The sequence below is a fragment of the Anopheles gambiae genome, chromosome 2 (assembly GCF_943734735.2).
Source record: "Anopheles gambiae chromosome 2, idAnoGambNW_F1_1, whole genome shotgun sequence".
In the NCBI taxonomy this organism is placed as follows: domain Eukaryota; kingdom Metazoa; phylum Arthropoda; class Insecta; order Diptera; family Culicidae; genus Anopheles; species Anopheles gambiae.
The window spans coordinates 26,589,585-26,614,385 of NC_064601.1; the positions used below are offsets into that span (position 1 = coordinate 26,589,585).

General features: G+C 43.6%; 3 protein-coding genes across 7 annotated transcripts in view; 1 reads left to right on the forward strand and 2 right to left on the reverse strand.

The window, feature by feature from the left end:
* The window catches only part of LOC4577185 (uncharacterized), a 142,645-nt gene extending 126,635 nt beyond the window's left edge, over window positions 1-16,010 (reverse strand). The window contains exons 1-5 of one of the 4 annotated variants that reach the window (XM_061642010.1): window positions 15,926-16,003; window positions 15,775-15,842; window positions 5,956-6,181; window positions 5,810-5,883; window positions 3,207-3,310 (exon numbers count right to left, since the gene is read on the reverse strand). In XM_061642010.1, the coding sequence (XP_061497994.1) occupies window positions 3,207-3,310; window positions 5,810-5,883; window positions 5,956-6,181; window positions 15,775-15,842; window positions 15,926-15,989 (536 nt within the window). In that variant the 5' untranslated portion in view covers window positions 15,990-16,003. Of the gene's footprint in view, window positions 1-2,943; window positions 3,311-5,809; window positions 5,884-5,955; window positions 6,182-15,774; window positions 15,843-15,925 lie in introns of those variants that run through there. The other 3 variants (XM_061642009.1, XM_061642008.1, XM_061642013.1) reach the window with 3 other exon arrangements.
* A 1,508-nt stretch (window positions 16,011-17,518) lies between these two features.
* On the forward strand, window positions 17,519-22,097 carry LOC1273210 (E3 ubiquitin-protein ligase Iruka). 2 transcript variants are annotated; one of them, XM_061652190.1, is made up of 6 exons: window positions 17,527-17,850; window positions 17,934-18,253; window positions 18,332-18,475; window positions 18,571-19,221; window positions 19,301-19,523; window positions 19,604-22,097. In XM_061652190.1, the coding sequence occupies exons 2-6, from the start codon at window positions 18,167-18,169 to the stop codon at window positions 19,891-19,893; spliced, it is 1,395 nt and encodes a 464-aa protein (XP_061508174.1). In that variant the 5' UTR covers window positions 17,527-17,850; window positions 17,934-18,166; the 3' UTR covers window positions 19,894-22,097. The 2 variants fall into 2 exon arrangements, with proteins under 2 accessions (XP_061508173.1, XP_061508174.1); XM_061652189.1 differs by having other exon boundaries at window positions 17,519-18,253.
* Window positions 22,098-22,223: 126 nt separating this feature from the next.
* On the reverse strand, window positions 22,224-24,643 carry LOC1273209 (T-complex protein 1 subunit gamma). Its single transcript, XM_312164.6, has 3 exons — window positions 24,488-24,643; window positions 24,363-24,424; window positions 22,224-24,224 (listed from the first exon to the last, which is right to left on the reverse strand). The coding sequence occupies exons 1-3, from the start codon at window positions 24,519-24,521 to the stop codon at window positions 22,677-22,679; spliced, it is 1,644 nt and encodes a 547-aa protein (XP_312164.4). The 5' UTR covers window positions 24,522-24,643; the 3' UTR covers window positions 22,224-22,676.
* Window positions 24,644-24,801: the final 158 nt, after the last annotated feature.

The following is a 24,801-nucleotide window of genomic DNA, read 5'->3' on the forward strand; positions in this document are numbered from 1 at the left end:
CACTAAATAACACACTTTAATACATGTTTTAATGTTAAATAAGAACTCGAAAAGTCCAAAATAATAATTTTAACTAATATTTAATCGAAAAAATGGGGCAGATAAAATATATGAACAAATTTAATAAATGTAAACAAAGTTTGAATCCTGGGGACCTTACGTCAAATGACGAATTGTCAAAATGCTCTAGATTCCACCACCTGATATTTTTAAATCCACCTTGGTGAAAAGTGTTTGTTATGTATGGTCCAACCTGCTGTTGGGAATTATTGCGCCACCTGGCCAACCGCGTTTTTGACGTCTGTCAATTTCGGGCGCGCCTTCGGGTTAAGCAAGGTTATTAGACTCTATACAGGTTACGACAGAGCGTTTGAGACGGTCACCATTATGGATACCTTGTTTACAATTTGTCTGTCCAAATAGATGCCGGCCAGCTGTTGCTTGGCGTGAGCAACATAAATAAGTTTACAGAACACGAAATTAGTGCTACAATTTTTCTTCACGCATACTCGTTATATCATTTATAGAATATGACTTCTATGTTGGATTGGTTAATGCTGGGTCAGTTTTGCTTACATGCCCTTACATGGTGCATGCTTACATGGATATCGTCGGATTGTCTCATCAGTTTCAATTGTTCTACAGGTTTGGTATTGCAGTCTCAGCTTCAGTGGACGAGGGTTCATGCTGCCCAGCAGCAGCAGTGTCCAAACTGGGTAATTGTGCTGTCCCAGATGCGGCCCCTTGTGTGGGAAGTGGTCAGATCCCATGTCGCTTCGCGCATAACAGCTCGTCCTTTATTCGGAGTGGAACGGACACGGATAATAATTCAGTGAAAGAGTATCGATGTGATGACACCCTTTTGACGATGTTGGTCAGGGAACCTGTGATGATGTTTTGCAAAAAATGCTACCGGCATCACTTTCGTTCCGCTATTGCACTTGACCCGAGCTAGGACCGCGACGGCGCTGACGAACTTGCGGTAGCGGTGATGATGCGTATCCCTCGGAATTGCGGTGCTGAGATGATGATATGTAAAGTAGAAGCTTGTGTGGCATGGCCTTGTCCTTACTAAAACACTGCTTAAGCTACACCCGAGGCGACATGACATGGACACCCACATGAATAAGGCTGCAGCCAGAACGAAATGAACATTTGTTTTCTTTGAACTGGAACGGCAACAGTGGCAGCATAGACGATCGTCTCGAACACGAACGACGACGACACAAATATACTTATAGTTTATTTCCTAATTATAATTGTTACAACAGGACCGTTCAACATTTACTCCCCGGCTCAACCACTACTCTTCCTTCACAAGTGCTCTACTCGGTAACTCTCATATTCATCTCTTTCTCCTGCTCTTTATCATATAATTTGTATGGAAAGTGAAATAATGTGGATAGGGTTTATCTGCCTCTATCAAAAATGAAAAATATTATCATACGGAACACCTCGGATCGTAATGCGAGATTTTCCTCGTGAAGAAGGGTATTTGTAGAGCATTTGAATCTGCTCGTTATACGTTATGCTCGTTGTAACAGGTTATACTGTAATGGGCTGAGATGAAATATGACGTGGTGACTTGCATCCAGTCTGCATGTCAGACCTGTTGGATCCTGGAGTCGTTGTTGCTGGTTATTTATGTTCTGTTATATTCCTCAACCATCACGAATAGCAGTTGCTTTTAAGAAGGAACGGTAATTTGCTCCGAAGTCTCCGACCGGCTCCAGACAATTTCGGAGACGGCTCCGGAGCCGGCTCCGCACCCACGGCTCCAGAGGCGGCTTCGCACCCACGGCTCCAAAGCCGGCTCCGCACCAACGGCTCCAGAGCCGGCTCTGCACCAACGGTTCCGGAGCCGGTTTTAACACAAGGGACCAAACAAACTTTTTCAATAAAGTTTCAATCGAGGAAAACCGTAAATAGCGGAGTAGGTCATGTTTAAAATAAATTATAAAAAAAATCGATGAGTTTTGAATATAGTTAAGAAAGACGAGACCAACGTTGATTCGTCGCCGGCTCCGGAACAGTGGGCCTGAAGCTGGCTCCGCAGCCGTTGAAACGGAGCCGTGAGTGCAGAGCTGTTAGTACGGAGACGGCTGCGGAGCCATTGGTGCGGAGCCGTTGGAGCGGAACCGGCTCCGGAGTCGTCGAAGCGGAGCTGGCTCCGAAGCCGTTGGTGCGCTCCGAAACGCACATCACTTGGACGGAAAGGAAACTCGTGTGATGAAACTCTATGAGAAATTAAAAAACAAAATTATTTCTTTTTCATTTCACTAAAATATGAATCAAATTACCACATGCTGTTTTGATGTTATTCTATGGTTAGAAACCTGTCGTTCGATATTATTTTTTTAATTTCCAGCCGCTGCATACATTTTCCGTCCAGCATATGCTCACTGTCTGGCTACTTCATCCGCTTCTTTATCGGCTCTTCCTTATTGCTTATACACACATGATTTTGCATCAAACTTAAATTAATGCCCTGAGATCGTTTTCCGACACAACTATCGTTCAACTCGTACATGTTGGGTCTTATTACGATAACACACGAATATTCATAGCGGAATCCCTTCTCCACTTTAAAAAAGTCCAGCAGTAGAAAGTACATAATTAAAATTAGATTTACAATAATTCAACAATTCAACCTAAAACATCGTACTATTGCACGATTGCAATCCAGTTGCAATCAGTCGAATTGTAAACAAACCAGTCCAATTGTAAACCAACCATTCCAATTTGTCTGTCAAAATTTTTTCATTCATTTTTTTATTGGAAATCGGCCAAAACAGGCTTTTGTCATAACCTGTATAGACTCTAATAACCTTGGGGTTAAGCTTCGCTTTTTACGCACTCCCGCTCTATCTTGAAAACAAACTTAACGTGAATAAAACTTGAACCGAATTATTAAACACAAAATACAACAGTGTTAAGTGAGGATTTAGGTACGTCTACAATTTTTTTTATTAGTCACAGTTCTCAATTTTATAGGGATTCGCAGCCCATTTTAGAGTTTTTTCAATTATATACTGGCGGCAATTTGGTGGAAACTTTTTAAATTCTTCTACGAACCGACGTCTACAATTTTTTTTTATTCGTCATAGTATTTCTCAATTTTATAGGGATTCGCAGCACGTTTTAGAGTTTTTTCCATTATATGCTGGCGGCAATTTGGTGGAAACTTTTTAAATTCTTCTACGAACCACTTCAAAAATTCCTCCTCGTCACGATTCAGAGTTTCGTCAGTGGGTGAAAAAGACGGACCGGATGGTGGTGGCGACTCTCCTGGCATGTCGGAGGAGGAGGACTAGAATGACATAATCAAATGATTAAATTACAATTAATTAATTTTTAAATAACTAAATTTATAGATGTTGATTTAAAAAAAAACTTATGTTTGATAAACTATCGTAATATGTTAGGATATTTTTGGATATTTGGATAATTATCTTATTTTTTGAAAAAAAAATTATAAACTTCGTATTTTTCCTAGGAGGAAATTTGAAATTTGCCAAGAATTATAGTATTTTTTGTTCTTGAAATTTGCTCTGATAATTGCTTTTTCAAAAACCTTTGAATTGAACGGTCATTTCTATTGACAGCACGGATAAACGTACATCCGGACAAAAGGTACCCAGATAAACGGCACTCCCATGTAACTATAATTGATCGTCCACCATAAACTGTAAATTCAAATTGTTCTCAGCTCCATCGTTCTTTGCATGCCGATCAGATTTTCCGAAGAGATTTTCCGAGGAGAATGCATGCTGTCAGTTATTCAGCCGTACCGGCGAACTCGTTCGTTCCTGGGAACGTTCGCCGCGACGCTCATTTTCACTCATTTCATAGCCCTCTAGATCAAAACTTAGAAAACCGTATAGATTTTGTAATGGCCAACCTAGTGGTACAACCCTGTCCACTCATGAGCGACTAATGTTTCTCGTCGAACGAGTTCGCCGGTACGGCTGATTGGCTGGTATTATTGAATCCGTTCGTAGCGGGAACGTACGGCGCTCACATGAAATTCTAGGGATGGCAACACACTTCTTGAGCCCGGTCCTACAACGCCGCTGTGAATAACTGTAGCAACCATCTAGTACGTTAGGAAAATGAGTGTCGGGACGTACGCCGCCGAACGGTTTCGAACGAACGGATTCAATAATCAGCCGTACCGGCGAACTCGTTCGTTCCTGGGAACGTTCGCCGCGACGCTCATTTTCACCCATTTCATAGGCCTCTAGATAAAAAATTTGAAAACCGTATAGATTTTGTTCTGGCCAACCTAGTGGTACAACCCTGTCCACTCATGAGCGACGAATGTTTCTCGTCTAACGAGTTCGCCGGTACGGCTGAATACCAGCCATTCAGCCGTACCGGCGAATTCGTTCGTTCCTGAGAACGTTCGCCGCGACGCTCATTTTCACTCATTTCATAGCCCTCTAGATAAAAAATTAGAAAACCGTGTAGATTTTGTACTGGCCAACCTAGCGGTACAACCCTGTCCCCTCATGAGCGACGAATTTTTCTCGACGAACGAGTTCGCCGGTACGGCTGATTGTCTCAGTGGCTGGTATTATTGAATCCGTTCGTAGCGGCGGCGTACGTCCTGACACTCATTTTCCTAACGAACTAGATGGTTGCTACAGTTATTCACCGTGGTGTTGTAGGAGCGGGCTCAAGAAATGCGTTGCCATCCCTAGAATTTCATGTGAGCGCCGTACGTTCCCGCTACGAACGGATTCAATAATACCAGCCAGTAGCTCGCTCGGTGCATGAAAAAACGCTCTTTGACGATTGATGTGACAAATCAGTACCATTTGCTCAAAGAACTGTCAAAGTTACTAAACTGCGCATCTTCGAATCCGCGTATAACACGTACCGTATATCTTGGGGACCGCCTGTGATATTAATTTTGAAATTATTGTACAAATCTTGCTTACATGCGGTTTCAAAACCGCGGTGAAAAAAAGATGGCTGAAGAGTTGAAAATCATGCTGACATAATTGAAAATAATGATAAAGGAAATGAAATCACCGACAAACCGACGTGACACTTCGAACAAAATGAGCTTCAAAAGTTGTCTCCTTATTTCAAATGAAAATACGTTAAACACTAGCGCCATCTCTGTAATGATTCGCTTACTACACTGATACAGAGAAGAAACTGTTAAATCCCCTTTTTTGTTTTTCTTCGCAAATTCCAATGCGTATTGTTTTATGTACTTCTCACACCTTTTGCATTGATTTGGAAACTTATAAAATGATTTTCCAGGGTGTTTTGTCCAATAATTCTTACAAAATCGTGCCTCACACTTCCTTCGCAATTTGTATTTAGAAAAGTTGTTTACATCGAAGCAGCAGTGAACAGAGCTTACTTTGACAGAAGTGATCGCCTCACTGGTAAATGACAGTACTTTCGTGTGGGACAAGGTGTGTTTATTAAGGAGGTGAATTGTTAGCGCGTTTTCCGGGCGCCATCATTGAGTATTGTTATGTCAAATCGCATACAATTTTCTATACCCCCCTCCAGCCCTCCCCGATTTTAATACCGGAGCCCCCAGTATTGTTATGTCAAGTCGTGAAATGTCAATTTGCTCTGAAGCACTTCACCTCCTAATATCCATACACCTTGGTGTGGGACACTTTTGTAACGCCAGTGTCACGTCGGTTTGTCGGTGATGAAATATCATAGCGATGTGCAATAACATTTTGCACGCGGTGAATTACAACATTTAAATTCGAAAATGACTTGGAAAATCCTGTAAGGAAATTTGGGTATTTGCTTTACTAACTTAAACGTAGCTTACCGTGTCTGTTGCCGTGTTTAAAAATTGTAATTCGTTGTAAGCATACCATTTTGGCGTAGTCTGTTTTTTTCCAACTGAAATTGAATATATCAAACATTGAATTACTATGCAAGAAACAGAAAAGTGAATTATTTTATAGATCATACCTTGTTTGCTTTCAATTTTCTTATAATGTCGAAAAGAACTGTTCAACGAGATCCATTTTTTGTGTAGTTGTTCCCATGGCATCTCAAACTCAACTTCTAGCTCCATCCAAGCATTTATCTGCGCCTGCTTATTTTTATGATCTGGTGAATTTTTGCACCAGATCACTGGTTTTTTTTTTACAGCGCGGATAAATATAATGCTGATATCGTTGGTCATACTGATGGTCTAAAAACAAAATGCTATGATTAATATGTGTGACTAAACTGTAGCATATCTGCTATTTGATGCGCGCATCAATTGTTGTCTCTAAGGCATCAATTTTGCTAGCTGCTAAACGGTCTTTCTACAGCCTGAAAAATCAGTTCACCTCAAAGACCTCGGGACCGGACGATTGCCGGTTAATCGATATCCACGGATAATAGTCCACTAAATGTCAAATTCATGTAAAGTTCTCTTTTTTGACGCGTATTCTTTTAAGGTTGTACATCGACTGACTATCGCTTCCCGAATTCTCTGTTTTTATAGCCTACCATGAGGGTTGTCAAACCCATTTTTCAATTCACATTCATATAAAAGTTATAAAATTCACTGGTTTTACTCACAACTCAATGTGATTCAATCGATTAATCATTATAAGAATATAATTTTCACCAACAACTAACTGGTTTAAGTAGGTTAAACAAGTGTTCATGAACAAAAATGAAGTACGAAAATAGCGCTAGACTAGTTTTGGCCGTTCCGGTCCGAACCTAGTAAAAAAGTTCCGTTCTTTATGCAGGCCGTTCCGTTCCGATCCTTTATACAAAATCGTTCCGTTCCGTTCATTCCGTTCTTTCTGTTCATTCCGTTCCATTCCGTTCATTCTGTTCATTCCGTTCCCTTCCGTTCATTTCGTTCTTTCCGTTCATTCCATTCTTTCCGTTCATTCCGTTCCGTTCAATTCGTTCTTTCCGTTCGCTCCGTTCCGTTCCGGTCTTTGCCGCTTCAATATTGTTAGCAAGGTGCTATCGTTCGTGCGTTCCGTTCTTTGAAAAAACCGGCTTTGTCCGGCTGTTGCTTGCTGCATGCAAGATAACTGTTCACTCTTTCTCGTACACAGTATGTGTTGCTTGTGCACTCTCCCATGCTCAAAGGAATATGCATCGCACTTCGTCGCGTATCGTTTATAAAAATCGGTGATAAGCGAAACCAAAAATGGAGTTACATTTGGTATTCTGGTCCAATTTGTAACATCTATTATACTTTTTGTTATAATTTAGCTTGTCTTAACTAGACAAATAACTATTATAAAATTTAAATCTGTACTCATATGGCAGAACGGGTTGGAAAAGATGTATTATAATATGCGAGTATGAACAACGAAAAATTAAATGTATTTATTTTTTATGCCACGATAACCACTTGATCTTGGCACTCGGCATGATTCCAATATATGGCCATTTGATTCGAAGCATTCTGTTCCATTCGACAACCGTTTGAGTGCCATGATCTTGTAAACGATTTGTGTGGAAAACTATTTGTTTTAAATAGTAAGTGAAATTGAAATAATTAGTCAATCTCGTGATACAATCGTCAACTCGTAGCACTCAATAACATCGGCATGGGTAAAAGCCTCGAATGGATCGTGCACCCATACGCTGGGATGATTATCCTGCTATGGGCGTTTAATAAGTTACTGATAGCCAAGCCTATTAGTGGTACAGGAAGGCTTTGACCGAAAATGGTCGACGCATCTAAAAAGTTCAAAAAATGCTAGATAATAAATGTATGCTTTATATTAGCTCAGCTGGTACAGCATGCTCATTTGGTTGTTACCGTCCAAATAGACATACAGCGACAACGTCGGGCGCGACTAAAAGTACCTCAATTTTGCAAACAGAGCTACTCGTCTCGCGCGAGATTTTTGCTTCATCCGAAATAATCGAATTATCTACTTTGTTTACAAGTCATATTAATGCCAAACGCAAAAAAATAGATTTTAACACATTTTAACCTATTTTTGTGTGTTTTCAAATAAAAAACAAGTTGGTTGACTGAGTCAAATGAGCTACTTTGATCTACACCGAGTGAAATTTTGAGCTATTTTTCGTCGCGCGCGACGTTGTCGCTCTATGTCTATTTGAACGGTTAGAGCCCACGCGCCAAGTATATTCCAAGAATGTCATGATTATCGCCGACAAAAATGTCGTGACCAAGTGAGTGACCAAGAGTTGGGTGCTAATCAAAATGTCATCAAGCATGTGATAGATTCTCCAACTGTTTGAGTATCGTCACTGATCATCTCAGTTGTGTACGTGATCTGATTTGAGCTTCATTTCAGTCATGAGTGTTGATGACTGAAACGTTGCTATTTGGCAGCACTGTTCACAGCCAGAAAAAATCATGATTATACTTGCGCCGGCATTAAGCTAAGCTTGTCAGTCAGAGTATCGCGTTGGACTCAAGAATTCACATGTCGTGTTTAGCATGTCATGACGCACTTTTAGGCCCGTGTCTGTGCTCCATCAGATGCGATTTTATCGGAAGGCCTGCCAAAATTTTATATGGGATTTGACAGATAACGTCGGACGTGCGATTTCGCCGCATCCGATTTTATCTGTCAAACTAAAGGTGTTTTGTAGGAACAATCTCAAACTAATTTTTCACAATCGTTATATTATTAAAATCATCCAAATAATCGAAAATTATACGAAAAAACGTTTGACAGCACGAGCGATAAAATCGCATGCGATGAAGCACAGACACGGGCCTTATTGACTATCAGCAATGAGCATCAAGCTACCACGGATATGTTCATTGTTTTCTTTGGTGAAAATCTCGTGATACTCATGACATTTTGCAGCACTGCTCTTAATAACGAAACCTGCCGAACTATTGGCAAATCTGCCGAAAGATTTTGAACTCTGCTTATTTGGTTTTGAACGTTTTCACGTCAGGAGAGAAGCGCTATCGACCGTCGAAGGGTGCATCCTCGTTGGCGAAAGATTAGTGATACCGGAAGATCTGCGTGCGCATTGTCTAGAACAGCTCCATCGAGGCCACCCAGGCGTTGAACGTATGAAATCTCTCGCACGAAGCTAAGTGTACTGGCCAAGATTAGACGACGAAATGGCATGTGCTGCAGCAGCAAAGACAACGCCTCAAGCAAAACCGACACCGTGGCCGAAACCTTCTGGTCTATGGCAAAGGTTACACCTGGACTATGCGGGGCCAACTTTAGGCGACTACTTTCTTGTGGTTGTGGATGCCTTCTCAAAGTGACCAGAGATTGTGAAAACCTCCACAACAACTTCACGGGCCACGGTAGCGATATTACGTAGATTATTCGCACGCTTTGGCATGCCCCTGAGTATTGTCAGTGACAACGGGCCACAATTTACGAGTCAGGAATTCAAAAACTTTTGCGAGTGCCATGGGATCCGACATGTAACTACGACGCCATTCCACCCGCAATCCAACGGACAGGCGGAGCGTTTCGTCGACACATTGAAGCGGGCTCTAAAGAAAATACAAACGGGAGGCACATCTATGGATGAAGCGTTGGACAGATTCTTGCAGGCGCACCACACCAAATCCAGCGCTTGAGGGGAATACAACACCGGCGGAAATCATCATTAAGTATCCTGTAAGGACTCACTTGGAGCTATTACGTCGGCCTCCTGTCGAAGAGGAAACAGAAATCACCACTGCAGGGCTCCAGCCAAGAGATGTTGTTGCAACCAAGGAGTACTACCGAAATACATGGATATGGATCTCCACTGAGGTGCTACGAAGGCTGGGAACGGTGATGTATGAGCTAACCTGCCGAAACGGTCGAATAATGCGGAGACATATAGATCAGATCAGGAAACGAACAGTTAAAGAACCTCATCAGTTGGTATAGGATAGTGAGACGCCCACACATCTACCCATCGACATTCTGTTGGGTGAATGGAGTTTACCGGTACCGAACGAGCCTTTGCCGCTAAGCGGTACAACGGAGGAATTGCGCACGGTTCCTTCACCCCAGCCATTCTCCCCGGCACAAGTTGCACCTTCGGAAAGCAATCATCGTAGGATACGCTTACCTCGCCGTTCGTCTAGGAATAGAAAACTTCTGCGAAGGTTCGATGCGTTCATACTTTAAAGGGGGGGATGTTATGGCCCAACCTGCCTAACGGCTAAGGGCACTCACCGAAGACAGGCAATGGTCTTCGGGTGATGTGTGAGTGTAGCAGGTCGGGTCAGAGAGAGAGAGAGCCGAGCGGCAAAGGGCATCATTACACTGTGGGCTACCGCACGGGCGACGATAGGAAATATATACAGGGCATATTCCATATCAGCAGAAAGACGAAGTGTACTGTATTCGATAGAAGGGTGGCGATATCACAATGTAGCATACCTGCTATACAGAACTTATTATAATACACACTATCAGCTATAGACACATCGTAACACACTTCGGAAAGCCAAATCACTCCATTGCAACACATTCATTATAACACATCAGCAAATCAATCCACACCATAGCAATACACCCAGACCATACCGTTCATAGAAAAAACAATTGAGACACATTTATCGAAAACAACCGAAACACGCAACATAAGCAATTCAAGCGTTACTGCAGCAAAGTGGACAAACAGAGAACGCATAGCAACTTAACGCTAAAAGCGCTGCGTAGGCAAAGATCGACCAACGCACCCGGTCCTTGGCTAGAACAGTTGAAACTTTCCAGAACCTTTGTAAAAACACTAAAAGCGCAACATAGGCACAAATTGATAGACACCTCACTCCAATACAATGTATGAATTGCACCTCATATCAATAACCTTTAATTAGGACAAAAACACATTCCAAAACCAAAATGTATGAAACCCATTGAGTATAAATAAAACCAATTCCGACCGTGGCAAGTCAGATTCGTTCGGACTGTCAGGATAGGACTATGCCCATCCAACATCTATCGACTTCTCATTTAAAGAGTTTAGTTATGTCCCCCTACCCAAGGTAAGGCCTCTAAACTCCAACGTTTCCAGTAAGGGAAACCTCCTAAAGGTTTCTATGATCGCCTGGACGATCAAGTGTCGAAAAGTCCGCTTCGAACAAAGTGTTATTCAACCTCGATACTTGTCAGCGAAACACTGACCTACCGCGATGGTACGCGTTGATCAGTTGTACCGTTGTACGCCCATCAGATTACATGGCAACCGTATCAAAAACCGAACATACTATATGGCGACCATAGCTATCTCCAAACCTACTACAACAACAATTATAGATTGGAATATTAGAGCTACACCTTGGCTACAGCTTGGCGCAACAATAACAATTGTCTCATACACAAATACAAATTTCATTTAATACTTCAAACCCAGTTTCAGGACAATACAATAAAATTATAGGGTAAACGTACCTATAGTGGTGCTAGTACCAATAGTGGTGGTATTGCTCTAAAATGCGTCTCATACGATAAATTAACAGTAGATAAGTTATTTATGATAGTGTGAAATGTTCTCTAGCCTTTTACAAAGGATTTAAAAATGAAATGGGGCCATTCCATTTCTTAGTGACTGAAAAATCCATTATTTTGTGAAAGGTATCAACATTTTTCCAAAATCCTTAGGATTTCATAACGATACTCATATTCTTGTTAACGTTCTAAATGACCACATAACAACGCAATTATTAGTTTTTTTAACATAATTGTTATCAAATGATATTGTTTTATTCAAATTCATTGGCTTTTGACCATATTTACGTATTTTTAAATGTTTTTTACGATAGTGCCATTATAGGTACACCAAACAGGCATGTTCCTATAGTGGTCCTAGTTCTAAAATCAATAAAAACAGCTAATTTTAGATTTTTTTCGACGACATTTTTGACATGTCGTACTGTTTTCATTAAAATAAGCAACAAAAATTAGTTTTCTGTAAGTAATTTATGAAACAAAGGCCAAAATTCGCTTATCTGGCTGAGTGATAAATCGACTTCAAATCAAGCAAACTCTTCTGAGTATAGGTTGACGACAGGTGTTATTCAGTACTTCAGTCAATATTTTCATCAACCAAATTCATTCATTTTTTACGATCAAATTACGAAAATTATCATTATTATGGCAGTAATCCATGCTATTCATACGAAAACAGCTTCAAAACTAACTTATATTGATATTATACACTGTTTTAAGGTATCTTTGTTTACCACCACTATAGGAACACAATACGACGACTATAGGAACCATACCACCATTATAGGTACAACGAAGCAATCACAAAAATATGTATTTTTTTCGTAAATTCGATGTGTTTTATGGTAAAAATGGTTGTGATTGCGAAGGTAAAACATATTCCAACTGTTATGTGTTGAAATATTCAGAAATTGTCGTTTCTGACACTTTAAATCTATTGAAATACATCTGTACCACCACAAATTGCACCACTATTGGTACATTTACCCTAATGGCGTTTTTGGTAATGACTTTCATGAAATTAAAGTGTAATCTATTACTTATTCCATGTAATTTATTACTTATAAAATAACGAATGAATCATAAGTCGACAAAAAGATAAAAATTGGAATTCGAACCACGTGCCATATCATATTTGTGTAGTTCAATCTTACATTTATGGACACAAAAAACAGAAAATGGATTGAATCAGAAGTCAGCATTTCAAAATTGTATTTTTTTAAGTACTCAATTGGGATTGAATCTAAACATGTTGTATATGTGTATATATGTATTAAAAATACACTGCGCATCAAAACGTTATTCAATGAACACGTTGTTGAGGTTACTACCGGAACTTGGGGCAAGTGTGCCATCTTAAGCATTTCAAGTTATAACTCACTAAAACGTGTTTTTCAAAAGCCGATTTAAATCTCATAACCATTTTACATCTATTTCCTCACTTATAAATGAGTTTCGCTTGAAAAAAGTGCAAATAAAACAGTTTTTGAAGCGTTTTAAAAAGGGTCCAAAAAGACGTTGTTTTTTGGGCTATGGGGCAAGAGTGCCACTCGTATGGGGCAAGACGGCCACCTGGTTAAAATAACCGTCATTCTTAGATAATAGGAAATAATTACGTTTGTACCACTAGTGTATGTATTCCTACATGTATTTAGTCACCAATGAACCCTTTTTGACCACCAACTGTACCACAATATGGTTTGTTACTGTTCTGTTTTTCTGGCGTGGAATCCGCTCACAATAGCGCACCATTCCGCAGCACGCTACAACAATGTTTACATTTTTGACAGCTCGCGCCTATGAAAGATGGTGGCACACTTGCCCCAAACAGAGATGGCACACTTGCCCCAAAAGTTGTAACTTTTTTGAAATTGAATTTTTCAGTGACAAAAAGAAAGTTTTTTTCAATTAACCCCACAAAAAAATTCACGTTTTCTCAGCTATACGGTGGTGTAAATATTTTCTCGGTTGATTGTTCGCATGATTTTTGAGAGCTTATCTGATTGGATTCAAAAATTATAATATTCTGCTCAATTTTGAAACTCAATATAAATCAGTTCAAAACAATGGGGAATATCGATTGGTCTATATGAAATTCGGCTCAGTATACCTAGTCATTCGAAAGGAACCAACTGTATACACAATTGATCATTAAACTAAAGTTTTTAAGGAAAAATGCTTGGTGGCACTCTTGCCCCGTATGGCACACTTGCCCCAAATTCCGCTACTTAGCTATGCTTTCCCAAAAATTACGCCGATTACTAAAATAGAATAATAAAAAAAATACATTTGTGTCAACAAAGGCATGGAATGAATCAGTTCGATTGAAAATAAGCAGCTACTCAGCCTTCTGTTTTATAAAAATGGGCACAAAACTCGCCAATCATGATTATCATTGTTATTACTTAAAAGTTTTAGTAAATAAATTCATTGGTACTTCTGTGCGTATCAAATAACCTTATGTTTGAACACCAGTTAAAAAAAAAATTGCGTGACTTGGTTTTTATGGTTATTTAAGATATTAGCCTAATTTTTTACATCAGTGTGGCTCAAAAGTAGCCTCATCGATATTTAACGGTTCTGCAATGTACAGTAAGAGCTGTCCGGGAATTCACAAGGTTGACACATTTGTGGTGTAAAGGCCGGAGGACACTGTCCGTACTCGCTAGTGTAATTTTGATTTTCACTAGTGCATCTGGCGGCGGCTGACCGAAGCATTTTTCCAAACAATTTGGAGCCGCTTCAGAAATATGTTATTTTTCCATGGTTTGTACTTAATTCGGACGAGAAAAGTTTTTTTAATGGTAGATGCACGTGTCCTGCACGCATTACATCCATTTTCATGACAAAAAAAAACGATGGAAAAACTACTTAATATTGAGATCCGGCATGACTATTCCCTTGATGACTAAAAAAAGCTCCAGCAGCCACCGCCAGATGCGCTAGTGAAAATCGAAATTACACTAGCGAGAACGGACAGTGTCCCCCGGCCTTTACGCATAAGAACAAATAGGTGATTGAGTTATGGTTGTTGCCACTGAACGTGTAGAGTTTGAAAATGTTGTGGGCAGCCGTGCCGACCCCTGGACTTGCCGAGGCAGTTGCGCTGCCACCGGTCAACGTCCAAGAGGACGACAGTGTGTCACGCACACTGTCGCACACACTAAGCAGCGCAAGGCTTAGTGTGTGCCCAGCGCACGATGCCGAGCGCACCGCACTTGTTATTTTAAAGTGTATTGTTTGTGTCATTTATGTTTCATTATTTATTATGAACGTTGTATAAGTGTTTGAATAAAGCAAAAGTGATTGCACATAATATAGAATAATTCGAAATTTGAGGACATACGGTAGATTTTACCAGGCCTTAACTAGTTAAAGGTATATTAACACGTTTAACCCGGCGCTGATGTTCATCAACTTTCGGTTCCGCCGGCATCTAGAACGCGAGCAGTTAGTTTTGAACCAAACATGCATGTACAGCTATTCTCCGATATACGCCATACACGATACACGCGATTTCGTTATACACTATGTTTTAAATTTGACGGTTCTTTTAGCAAATTGTACAAATTTGAAACATCGAAAGTCTAATGCAAAATAAAATCTCTTTTGAACGAATTTTATAAACCATTTCAAAAGGTATACAATGGTAATCTTCAGTTAAAATCAGATAAAAAAAAAACTAATTTAATGGCAAAAACTACCACTTCAAGAAAAATATTCAAGGTATAATTTCACTTATAACCTCGAAATTTTACATACGCTAATATTCGAGATACAGGCGGTCCCCGAGATACACGGTTAATGGGGACCGAAAACGGCCGCAAAATACCGCGTATCTCGAATTTCCGCGTAAGTCGAATCTCGTGATTTCCAGCTAAAATATCACAAATTTTCGTGTAATTTTGCAAGTAGGGGCCGGTTTTAGTCATTTTATGAATTATTTGATATGATCCTGACTGAATATAACAGTTTTAAACATTTTTAAAAAGTTTTTAACATTGGATCGAAACGGAAATTATTTGGCAATTTACAATTGATGTGTCAAAACAGTACAATTTTCTCAAAGAACTGTCAAATTTAGAAAACCGTGTATCTCCGAATCCGCGTATAAGAGGTACCGTGTATCTCGGGGACCGCCTGTACGCTATTTCCTCCGGTCCGCACTAATAGCCTATATTGGGGAATACCTGTAGTAAAATTGAGCCCCAGGGCCTGCCACCGCCCTGAACGTGTTAACGATTGCTACTGTATATTAACGATTAGGTAAATTATTGGTAATGTAGCGGTGAGAGGGAAGTGAATGAAGCCCGATTTGTCCGGCTCGGTATGGAGAAACAATACAACACATTCTTCTCATACTTACTCGCTGTCTTCCGTGAGAGCTCATTTTTATAGACACCGACGAATGAATACTTTTAAGGGATGCTCGTTCTGAAGAGTTGTTCAAAAAAGACGAAATGCCAAAAACCTTATTACTATTAGCAGAAACTTAAAATTACCACAAGCTCACTAACCTCGATCGTGATCACCAAAAATGCGCAGAAAGGAAATGCACCTTGACAGAACCAAAACTGTCATTTGTTCATGATTGCCGCGTTTTCTGCAAAACTGGGCTACTTTTTTTGACAGGTGTCGCGCAATCCCGCAGAGCAAAAGCTGGTCAGTGCGATTTTTCTCGCTGGCAAGCGTTTTTGAAAGTCGTTGTTGTTTGAGGGTTTATGATGGCCGCCGAAAAGCTTGCGCTGGTGTGCGACTATGTTGGTGGATAAAATTAAATGGCCAAATAAAAATTATACTTATTCGTTCCTTTTTATCCTGCAAAACAGCAGACCAAAAGTTCATTGAGTGGAAAGTTTTGACAGTTCGATGAAAACAGTATTTTCATCGCAGAAGATCAAGAAAATCAAGAAAAGATAACATTATAGTGCAATTATCGATTCTAATAATATTAGTGTCCAAAATTTATACGAAATTATGTGCAGCTCAAGGAGACCAAAGCAAGGAGGCTAGTTTCCTGGTTGTGGTCGTTTTTAAGTGATGAATTACTGAAAAAAAAAACTACTTTATGAAAAGGAAATTACACTAGATTTTGTGCAGAAAATGCACAACTGACCCTTAAAAGGTTGGTTGTGAGAAAATGTTTTTTTTATAATTTTTTCATCCATCTGTCAAAAACAAGCTTTGAAAATGGTGGACCAAAATCGAGCTATGCATCGATTTCTGTGGTATATAGACAGTATAATAATCTTCATAATAAACCGCTACAGCTTCACAGTCTCATGGCACAGCATTTTCAATAGAAAATCTGCACTGTAAAAAGAACATGCTAGAACAAGGATTAAAAGTAAGACAAAATTGTTCGCTCCACATTCACATCAACCACCGACAAACCGACGTGACACTGGCGTTACAAAAGTGTCCCACACGAAAGTACTGTCATTTACCAGTGAGGCGAACACTTCTGTCAAAGTAAGCTCTGTTCACTGCTGCTTCGATGTAAACAACTTTTCTAAATACAAATGGCGAAGGAAGTGTGAGGCAAGATTTTGTGAGAATAATTGGACAAAACACACAGGAAAATCATTTTATAAGTTTTCAAATCAATGCAAGAGATGTGAGAAGTACATAAAACAATACGCATTGGAATTTGAGAAGAAAAACAAAAAGGGGGTTTAGCAGTTTCTTCTCTGTGTCAGTGTAGTAAGCGAATCATTATAGAGATGGCGCTAGTGTTTAACGTATTTTCATTTGAAATAAGGAGACAACTTTTGAAGATCATTTTGTTCGAAGTGTCACGTCGGTTTGTCGGTGCATCAACCACCGAGTTTGTTTACGTTCTTTCAACCGTCCACATGCACGAAAGAGATGGCAAGATAAATCGAGAACATACACACCTTTGATTTGATGCGCGTCAATTGTCACCAACACAACGAAAGGAATATGGACAAAGGTGTCTGAATTTATGTGGGAGTGGTGGGGGGGGGGGGGGGGGGGCACAAAAGCTCACTTCAAAACGAGCACTGTAGTCAAGAAAAACGCGGGTATAGAAAATGAGCGAGATGCAGCGATATTCGAACGTCAAAACCCCTCGTCATGTTGTCCGGGAGTTGGACGTTTTTTTTCTTCTGACAGCTGCCGTATTTGTCATAGTTATCTCTTGCTCTTTTTTCTTCCCAGAAAATTCGCAAGAATCACACGACTATTTGTCGATTTCTGGCGTAATTCTAAACGCTGCCAGTGAAATTCAGCCAACGATTGGGCAAAGCGCCGGAAAGCGCCGCAGTTGTGCAATATGAAGATATAGCCTGGTCGTCGGACGACACCTTCGCACTGGGGCACGGCCGAACACATAATCTGGTAGGCCAGTGCCGAAACTCAGTTTTAACACCGTACGGAATCGACTGCAGCAGTGGTTACCGATTCTGTTTGCCGTAGGCTGGTGAGTGGACCGAATTCGACTCGATCGGGAGCCTTTTTCCCTTTCCGGTATTGCGTGGATTGCAAACGTATCAATTTTGGCAGCCTCCCAGGTTGAATCTGGATTGTCCCTGACGTGTGGGTGGACGGTAAATCCTGCTGCTCGCACGCAACGCAGAGGGTGCTTGTGTGTGTGTGCCTATTGCTGGTTTCATCGCCTCGAAAGAGTTCCGTAGTTTCCGTGGTAACAGCGGTGAGACGCAATATAAGCCGGAAATAACGACGACCACGACGGACGACAGTGTGTTGGAAGTTTGGTCCGTGCAGGTGCCGGAAGGATGGAAGCTTTAGTGGAAAATGCGGCGGCACCGCCTTCCCGCTTCTACTGTCATTCGTGCGCCATCGAAATCGATCGTGTCTCATCGGTAAGATTCGCATATTCTCTCGCTCTAGCAATGTGAGAAGAAGCAGCAATGCAATACTCGACGATCGTTACATTCCAGGAATTTACATGCCCACACTGTCTGGAAGGATTCATCGAGGAACTACCGGCAGCGGAACGGAGTGGTGCTGCCGGATCCACCGCAGCGGAACAGGACTTTGAGCAACCGTCGAACCTGTTCGACAATCCACAGATTAGCAATGAGGCAAGTATTACACTCATCGTGCGTAGTGGTAAACTCGTTTGCTAACTGTTTGTCGTTTGCTGCTTTTGTTTCTTTAACGCGTGTGCCATACGCAGGCTATCAGATTGGCCGGAGAAATCTTTACAAACTCCATTCTGTCACCGTTCTTTCGGCGCAATGACGGTGAGTCTGCCGGCGCTGCAGGCACGGGCAATGGCGATCACGCGCTGTTCACCGTAGATGACATTCCTATGGACGGTAGCAGCGGCCCATCGTCCGGTGCGTCGGGAGCTGGCACCGACATGGGTGAAGGGTCTGCAGGCGGCGGCAGCAGCAGCAGTGGCAGTGGGGGAAGTGGGGCTGGGGCGGCTGCTGCTGGTGGAGGAGACACCCGTCCCTCGGTGCGCTTTACCGGCAGACGGGGCAGTCGAAGGCGCGGCGTCCAGAACATAAATCACGTCGATCAAATATTGCGCGAAATCCTGATATCCGTGTCCGGCGGGGGGAACGGTGCCGGCGCCAGCGGGCCAATGTTTTTCATGGGCAACCCGGGCGACTACGCTTGGGGGCGCGAGGGCATCGACACGATCGTTACGCAGCTGCTCAACCAAATGGACAATTCGGGGCCGCCCCCGCTAGAGAAGGAACGGATCGCGGCCATACCGACCGTCACCATTAGCGAGGAGCAGGTCGAACGGAAGCTACAGTGTTCGGTGTGCTTTGAGGATTTCGTTGTTGGTGAATCGGTCCGGAAGTTACCCTGCTTGGTAAGGAGCAATGGAGAGAAGTGGCTGGCAAACAGCAGAGAAATGATTACCCTCCCCAATAACCCCTATCTTTCCGCAGCACGTCTATCACGAACCATGCATCATTCCGTGGCTGGAATTGCACGGCACCTGCCCGATCTGTCGAAACAGCCTCTCGCCGGAAGAATCGCACACCGGTGCGCAACCGCAAGACAACTCCCAGTCGCCGACTGAGAATTCGCAGCAAAGTACACAGCAACAGACAGCATCGCAATCCGATCCCTCTGGCCGGCAGAATTCCAACTTTCTCACCTTCACCATACGTACGTTTTGTCGTGCGCCCTATTGGCCATTAGTGAACCTCGCCCGCACCGAACAGTCAGCTTACCTCCACCATTAATAGATGATTTGCTTCCTACCCTTTCAGGGCCAACGATGACGAACCTGTTGTTCGACATGGGACCACCGTTGACGGCCACTTCGGTACCATTCTCTAGTCCATCCCCGTCGTCAGCTTCCGGCAGTGGCAGTGCCGCCGGAACGGGAAACTCCCAACCGGCCGCCGGTAGCAATGCTAACGCCAGCGGGTCAGCGGGCGGCTCCGCCGTCAGCGGTGGTGGCAACGGGTCGCAGGCGAGCAACAGTCAGCGAGACGAAGACGGTACCATTGATAACACGCTAGAGCTGGACTAACCAAAAAGGCTCCCCCTCCGTAAGACACAAATTCAGCCACGAAGGGCACACAGCCACGGACATGCAGTCGCGCACAGGATCTTTGATCCTCCCGTACCCGCAGCAAATGGTGCAAGCTTGAATGAGGTTGGGAAGTGCATTGGGAAAGCGCGAGGAAGAGAATAATGCGAAGAAATATGCTGTGCTATAGATAAGCTTGGTTTTCACTCGCGGTTGACGCAAACATAAAAACAACACACACGAGAGACATATTGTGCGAAGCACCACAGGACAGGAGGGGGTCTTTGCTCTTTGTCTGAACTTTGAAGCACGGCAGTTCAAGCTTGTAACTTTTGTTCTTTATGCGCTTGTTTATATTTATTGTTTCTGTACAGCCCATCATGCTCTAATTTAATCATTTCACATGATTACAGTAACCTTCCTCTCCCCCTCCTTTTCCCTATTTTGGCATACCAGCGTTCTTTTGGTAGGATAGAATTTTCATGCATATTTGAACACACCAACCAGGTCTAGGATAAGCTATATTTAATGTTTCTTATTTGAAAGTTTTGCTTGTGCTTGCATTGAAACGTTTTTTTGTTGGTTTGCGCAATTTTTCCTTGTTTCGCGCTTAGTGATTATCGGTGATTGTAAAATCACTTTTTAAGTGCAGCCAACGATGCATAGAATTCCCTCGCTAGGAGTGTAACAAATAAGCATACGACACCTTTCTCTTCTCCGTACGGCTGGCACTGAACAATGAAAGGACACAGCAGGGCTCGGAACGAATGCGCACCTTGTGCGTTTATGTGTGCGCTTGTGTTAACCGAGCTGAGTGAGCTGAAAAGTTACTCGATCAAGGATTAAGGGCAAAAGGGAGGGTTGGGTGGCTGGTTTAAACCCGATGCCGGTAACTGCATGCATCCGCCGCAACCGCTTTAGCGCCCAGTTGGTGTCACATTCCTGTGATTTTGGCTTCGTTTCTGGCGATTAAATTGGGCTTTGAGAGTTGGTGGTAGAGAGTGAGTGAAATCGAAGCTCCCCGGCAGCATATGAGCGGGCACGAGCAATTAGCAGCGCATATATGTACAGAATACAATTGTAATCAGCAGAAGCAAACAATGGATAAGATGTAAGGTAAGGGTTAATAGACACACGACAAAAACCGAGCGCTTTGCAAAGGCACAACACGAAGGACTGAATGAAGGGAAGGGATGGCAGGTTGAGTAGTTCGGGCACCGGACCGGACATGATGAACCCTCGTCGCGGGACTCGGAATGATGGAGAAGATTGTGAATGAACATCAACATCATTTCCTATTTGCGGGACACAGAGATTGCAGAGTGACACTAGATACAAAAACCTGCGCCAACGATGGTCCTTAGGTGCCGTTTTGGTCAGCGTCGTTGCTGGGGACGCTAAAAAGTAGGCTTTGAAAGTGCAGCCGAATCGCCATATAGTGCAGCTTAACACGTGACTGCAATAGAACATCAACATTCTGGTTAGGCCGTCAGGGCAAGAAAAACACGTTTGAAGCAAATGTCGAATTGCTAGTGCGCATATATTACCGAGGCGGAAGCGGAAAGTAGAGTATGATAAACGCGAGTTTTCGTAGACTAAGTAAGACTGCTGCGCTGTATGTATGTTAAATCGTACTCGACAAGTGAATTATTTCTGGTGCGAATTTTTGCCGTTTCATACGTTTTTTTTCCTATTAATTCCTTTTCCTTAAATGCTTCAACGCAAAAGCAAGTCAGCGTTGGTATTGTTTTACACCCAAGACTAAACCAATCCCCCCTCCTATTTCGAACTAATTTTACGTGTCAATGAGCTTTATTTGTAAATTTAACACACGTACACGTTTGCCTCATTTTTGCTCCATAAAATGATTCCTGTTCGTTTACTTTACAGTGAGGAAGAGGGGTTCCCAAAAGCAGATAAGTTATGTGGGAATTCAAGACAGTTAACTCAACCGTTGAATTGAAACGGCCTGACATCCGGTGTGTGCGTTGTGGCGCATACATGGTACATGCTGCAAAGCAAATAGGTCGCTCGGAACGAGAACGGCAGTCGCCGGCTGAAAAGGGGTGTGAATGATACCGCTTAAACCCGATCATTTGTCATATAAGTAACACACTAAGCTGATATGATAATTACATATTATTATTATTATTATGAACATTATTATTGATGCGTTGATAATAAAGAAGAGCGAAGGAAAACCACCCGAGGTCGGTTGCAGTTTTGTTTAAACAAGAAAAGGTCCGGAAAAGGGCAATGAACTTCCCATTGCCTTCCCTTTTCTTTCACTGTGCCATGTGCTTCGAAATAATAGCCTTTCCAAATTTTAATTTTGTTGTAAGTATTATTTTATTACGCCGTTTTTTACGATTCTGCGATCGGGCGGCGTGTTTATACGCAAAGAACACGCGTGTTGAGAAGGATAATATAGAGGACGACTCAGAAAAGAGTTGAAAAGGCAGGGTGAGGGGAGGGGTGGCGTTAGACGAACCGATAACGTAAATGAATATGTGAGTGCCCGCTGTGTGTACGTGCGATTAATGTGCTGGGGATGTTAAATGTTAAGCATTGTTCCAGAAAATGCATCCAGGCTGCTGTATGTGGGTGTGGGTGGTGGCCCTTAAAAACGACAAACCATTGTAATGCACGTGACGATAAAAGGGCACGACCCTTCCGACGATACTTCTGCCTGCACCGCGTACGCGCAATACTTAAATAAGGCATGTAAAGACAATTAAGCGCGTCCGGCATCGTCTTCGTGTGGCGGGGACCCCCCACACGCCTTACTCTCCCATACCCGCGGCGGCAGCAGCGGGCGACGGTCCGGAACCATCGTCGCCCCGCTTCTTCGAGCCCGACACGATGTCGTCAATGCGCAGCAGCAGGATCGCCGTCTCGACGGCCGTCTTGTACACCTGCAGCTTCACCGACAGCGGCTCCCAGATGTTCTTCTCCTTCATGTCCACCAGCTGGCCGGTCTCGCCGTCGATGCCCCAGGTGCACGGACCGTCGGCAGCCGGGTGTGACGCATGCTTCGCCCGCAGTGCCGTCAGCGTGCGGATCGTGTTCGCGCCACAGTTCTGCGCCAGCGTGCGCGGAATGATCTCCAGCGCCTGGGCGACGGCACGGTACGGTCCCTGGATCTGTTTGTTGGTGAGGGCCTGCGAGACGGCCATCTCGACCGCACCGCCACCCGGCAGCAGCTTCGGATCGAGCATCAGGTTGCGGGCCACGTGCAGTGCGTCCTGCAGATTACGCTCGGTTTCGTTCAGCACGTCCTTCGAGGCGCCGCGCAGCAGTATGGTGCACGCCTTCGGATCTTCGCACTCCGTCACGAAGCAGAAGTACTCGTCGCCCATCTTCTTAATCTCGAACAGGCCCGCCCCGGTACCGACGTCCTTCTCCGTCAGCTCCTCCGTGCGGTTCACGATCGTGGCACCGCAGGCACGGGCCAGCCGATTGTTGTCCGTCTTGCGCAGCCGGCGGATCGCGGTGATGCCCGCCTTCATGAGGAAGTGCTGCGCGAGGTCGGAGACGCCCTTCTCCGTGAACACCACGTCCGGCTTGACCGCGATGATATCCTCGCACAGGCGCGCCACATGCTCCTCCTCGATCTGCAGCAGCTTGGTGAAGTCCTGGTCGCCCACGATCTCCACGTTCGTCTGGCTTTCGCCCTTCTTGTACTCGAGCGGGCAGTCCAGCAGCACGATCCGCGGCTTCTCGATGTACCGGCGCATCTTCGGGTGTGTCACGTCCTTGTTCAGCATGATGCCCCGCAGCACGCACGAATCGTCGATCGAGCCGCCCGGGATCTTCTCCACCTTGGCGTACTTCTTGATGTCGATCTCCGTGCGCCCGTTCTCGGTCAGCGACACCGTCTCGACGGCGTCGAGCGCAATGCGCACCGCCAGATCCGACCAGCGGCCGACGAATTTCGTGCCGACGCAGGACTTTACCACCTCCGCCAGCCGCTTCTTGTCGCTGCGGTCCAGCTCGATGCTGACCTCGTCCTGCAGGATGCGCACCATGTCCTCGAGCGCCTCCCGATACGCGCGGATGATCACGGTCGGGTGGATCTGCTGCTGGAGGAACTGTTCCGCCACGGCCAGCATCTCACCGGCCAGCACGATCACGGAGGTGGTACCGTCGCCCACCTCCTCGTCCTGCGTGCGGGCGATCTCGATCATGCTCTTTGCTGCCGGATGTTGCACCGTGATTTCACGCAAGATCGCATTGCCATCGTTGGTCATCACGATGCCGCCCATCGGGTCCATCAGCATCTTCATCATTGCCTGCGGGCCCAGACATGTGCGGATCAGGTCAGCAATCGTCTGGAAAAAAGGGAGAAGACGAAACGAGAAGCCCAGGCCGCCCACACACGCCATTGGGTTAGAAACACGATTTTAACCCCATGTGTGCTGTGCCACACACACACACGCACACACGCACACACACGTGAAGTGACTCACTTTGCCGGCATTGATGTTCTCCAACTGCACCTTTCGGCCACTCTCACGCTTCGTATTTTTACCTGCAACGATACGGAAGTGAGTTTTTCCAACTGCCCAATGGATAAACTGCACGTTTTACTTACTGAGAATGAGAATTGGCTGCTGTGGGGCGTACATTTTCGCAGTTGGATGTCGGCCGTACGGAAATCACGTTATTTCTTCCACAAAATGAGATGCAGTCGTTTGACGTTCGTGATCGAAGTGTGTAATGAGCGGAAGGTTGTACCGTTACTCAGAAAATGACAGCTGAGCAGAAGCTGCTATTTGTGCGAAAAATGGCGGAAGATTTGCATTTACATTTTATAAGAAAAACAATGTTTAAAGACGTTAATGCAGTTTATAAAGCATTATCAATCATTTCAAAAGTTTCGCTACATTTCTTGTTTTGAATAGGCGT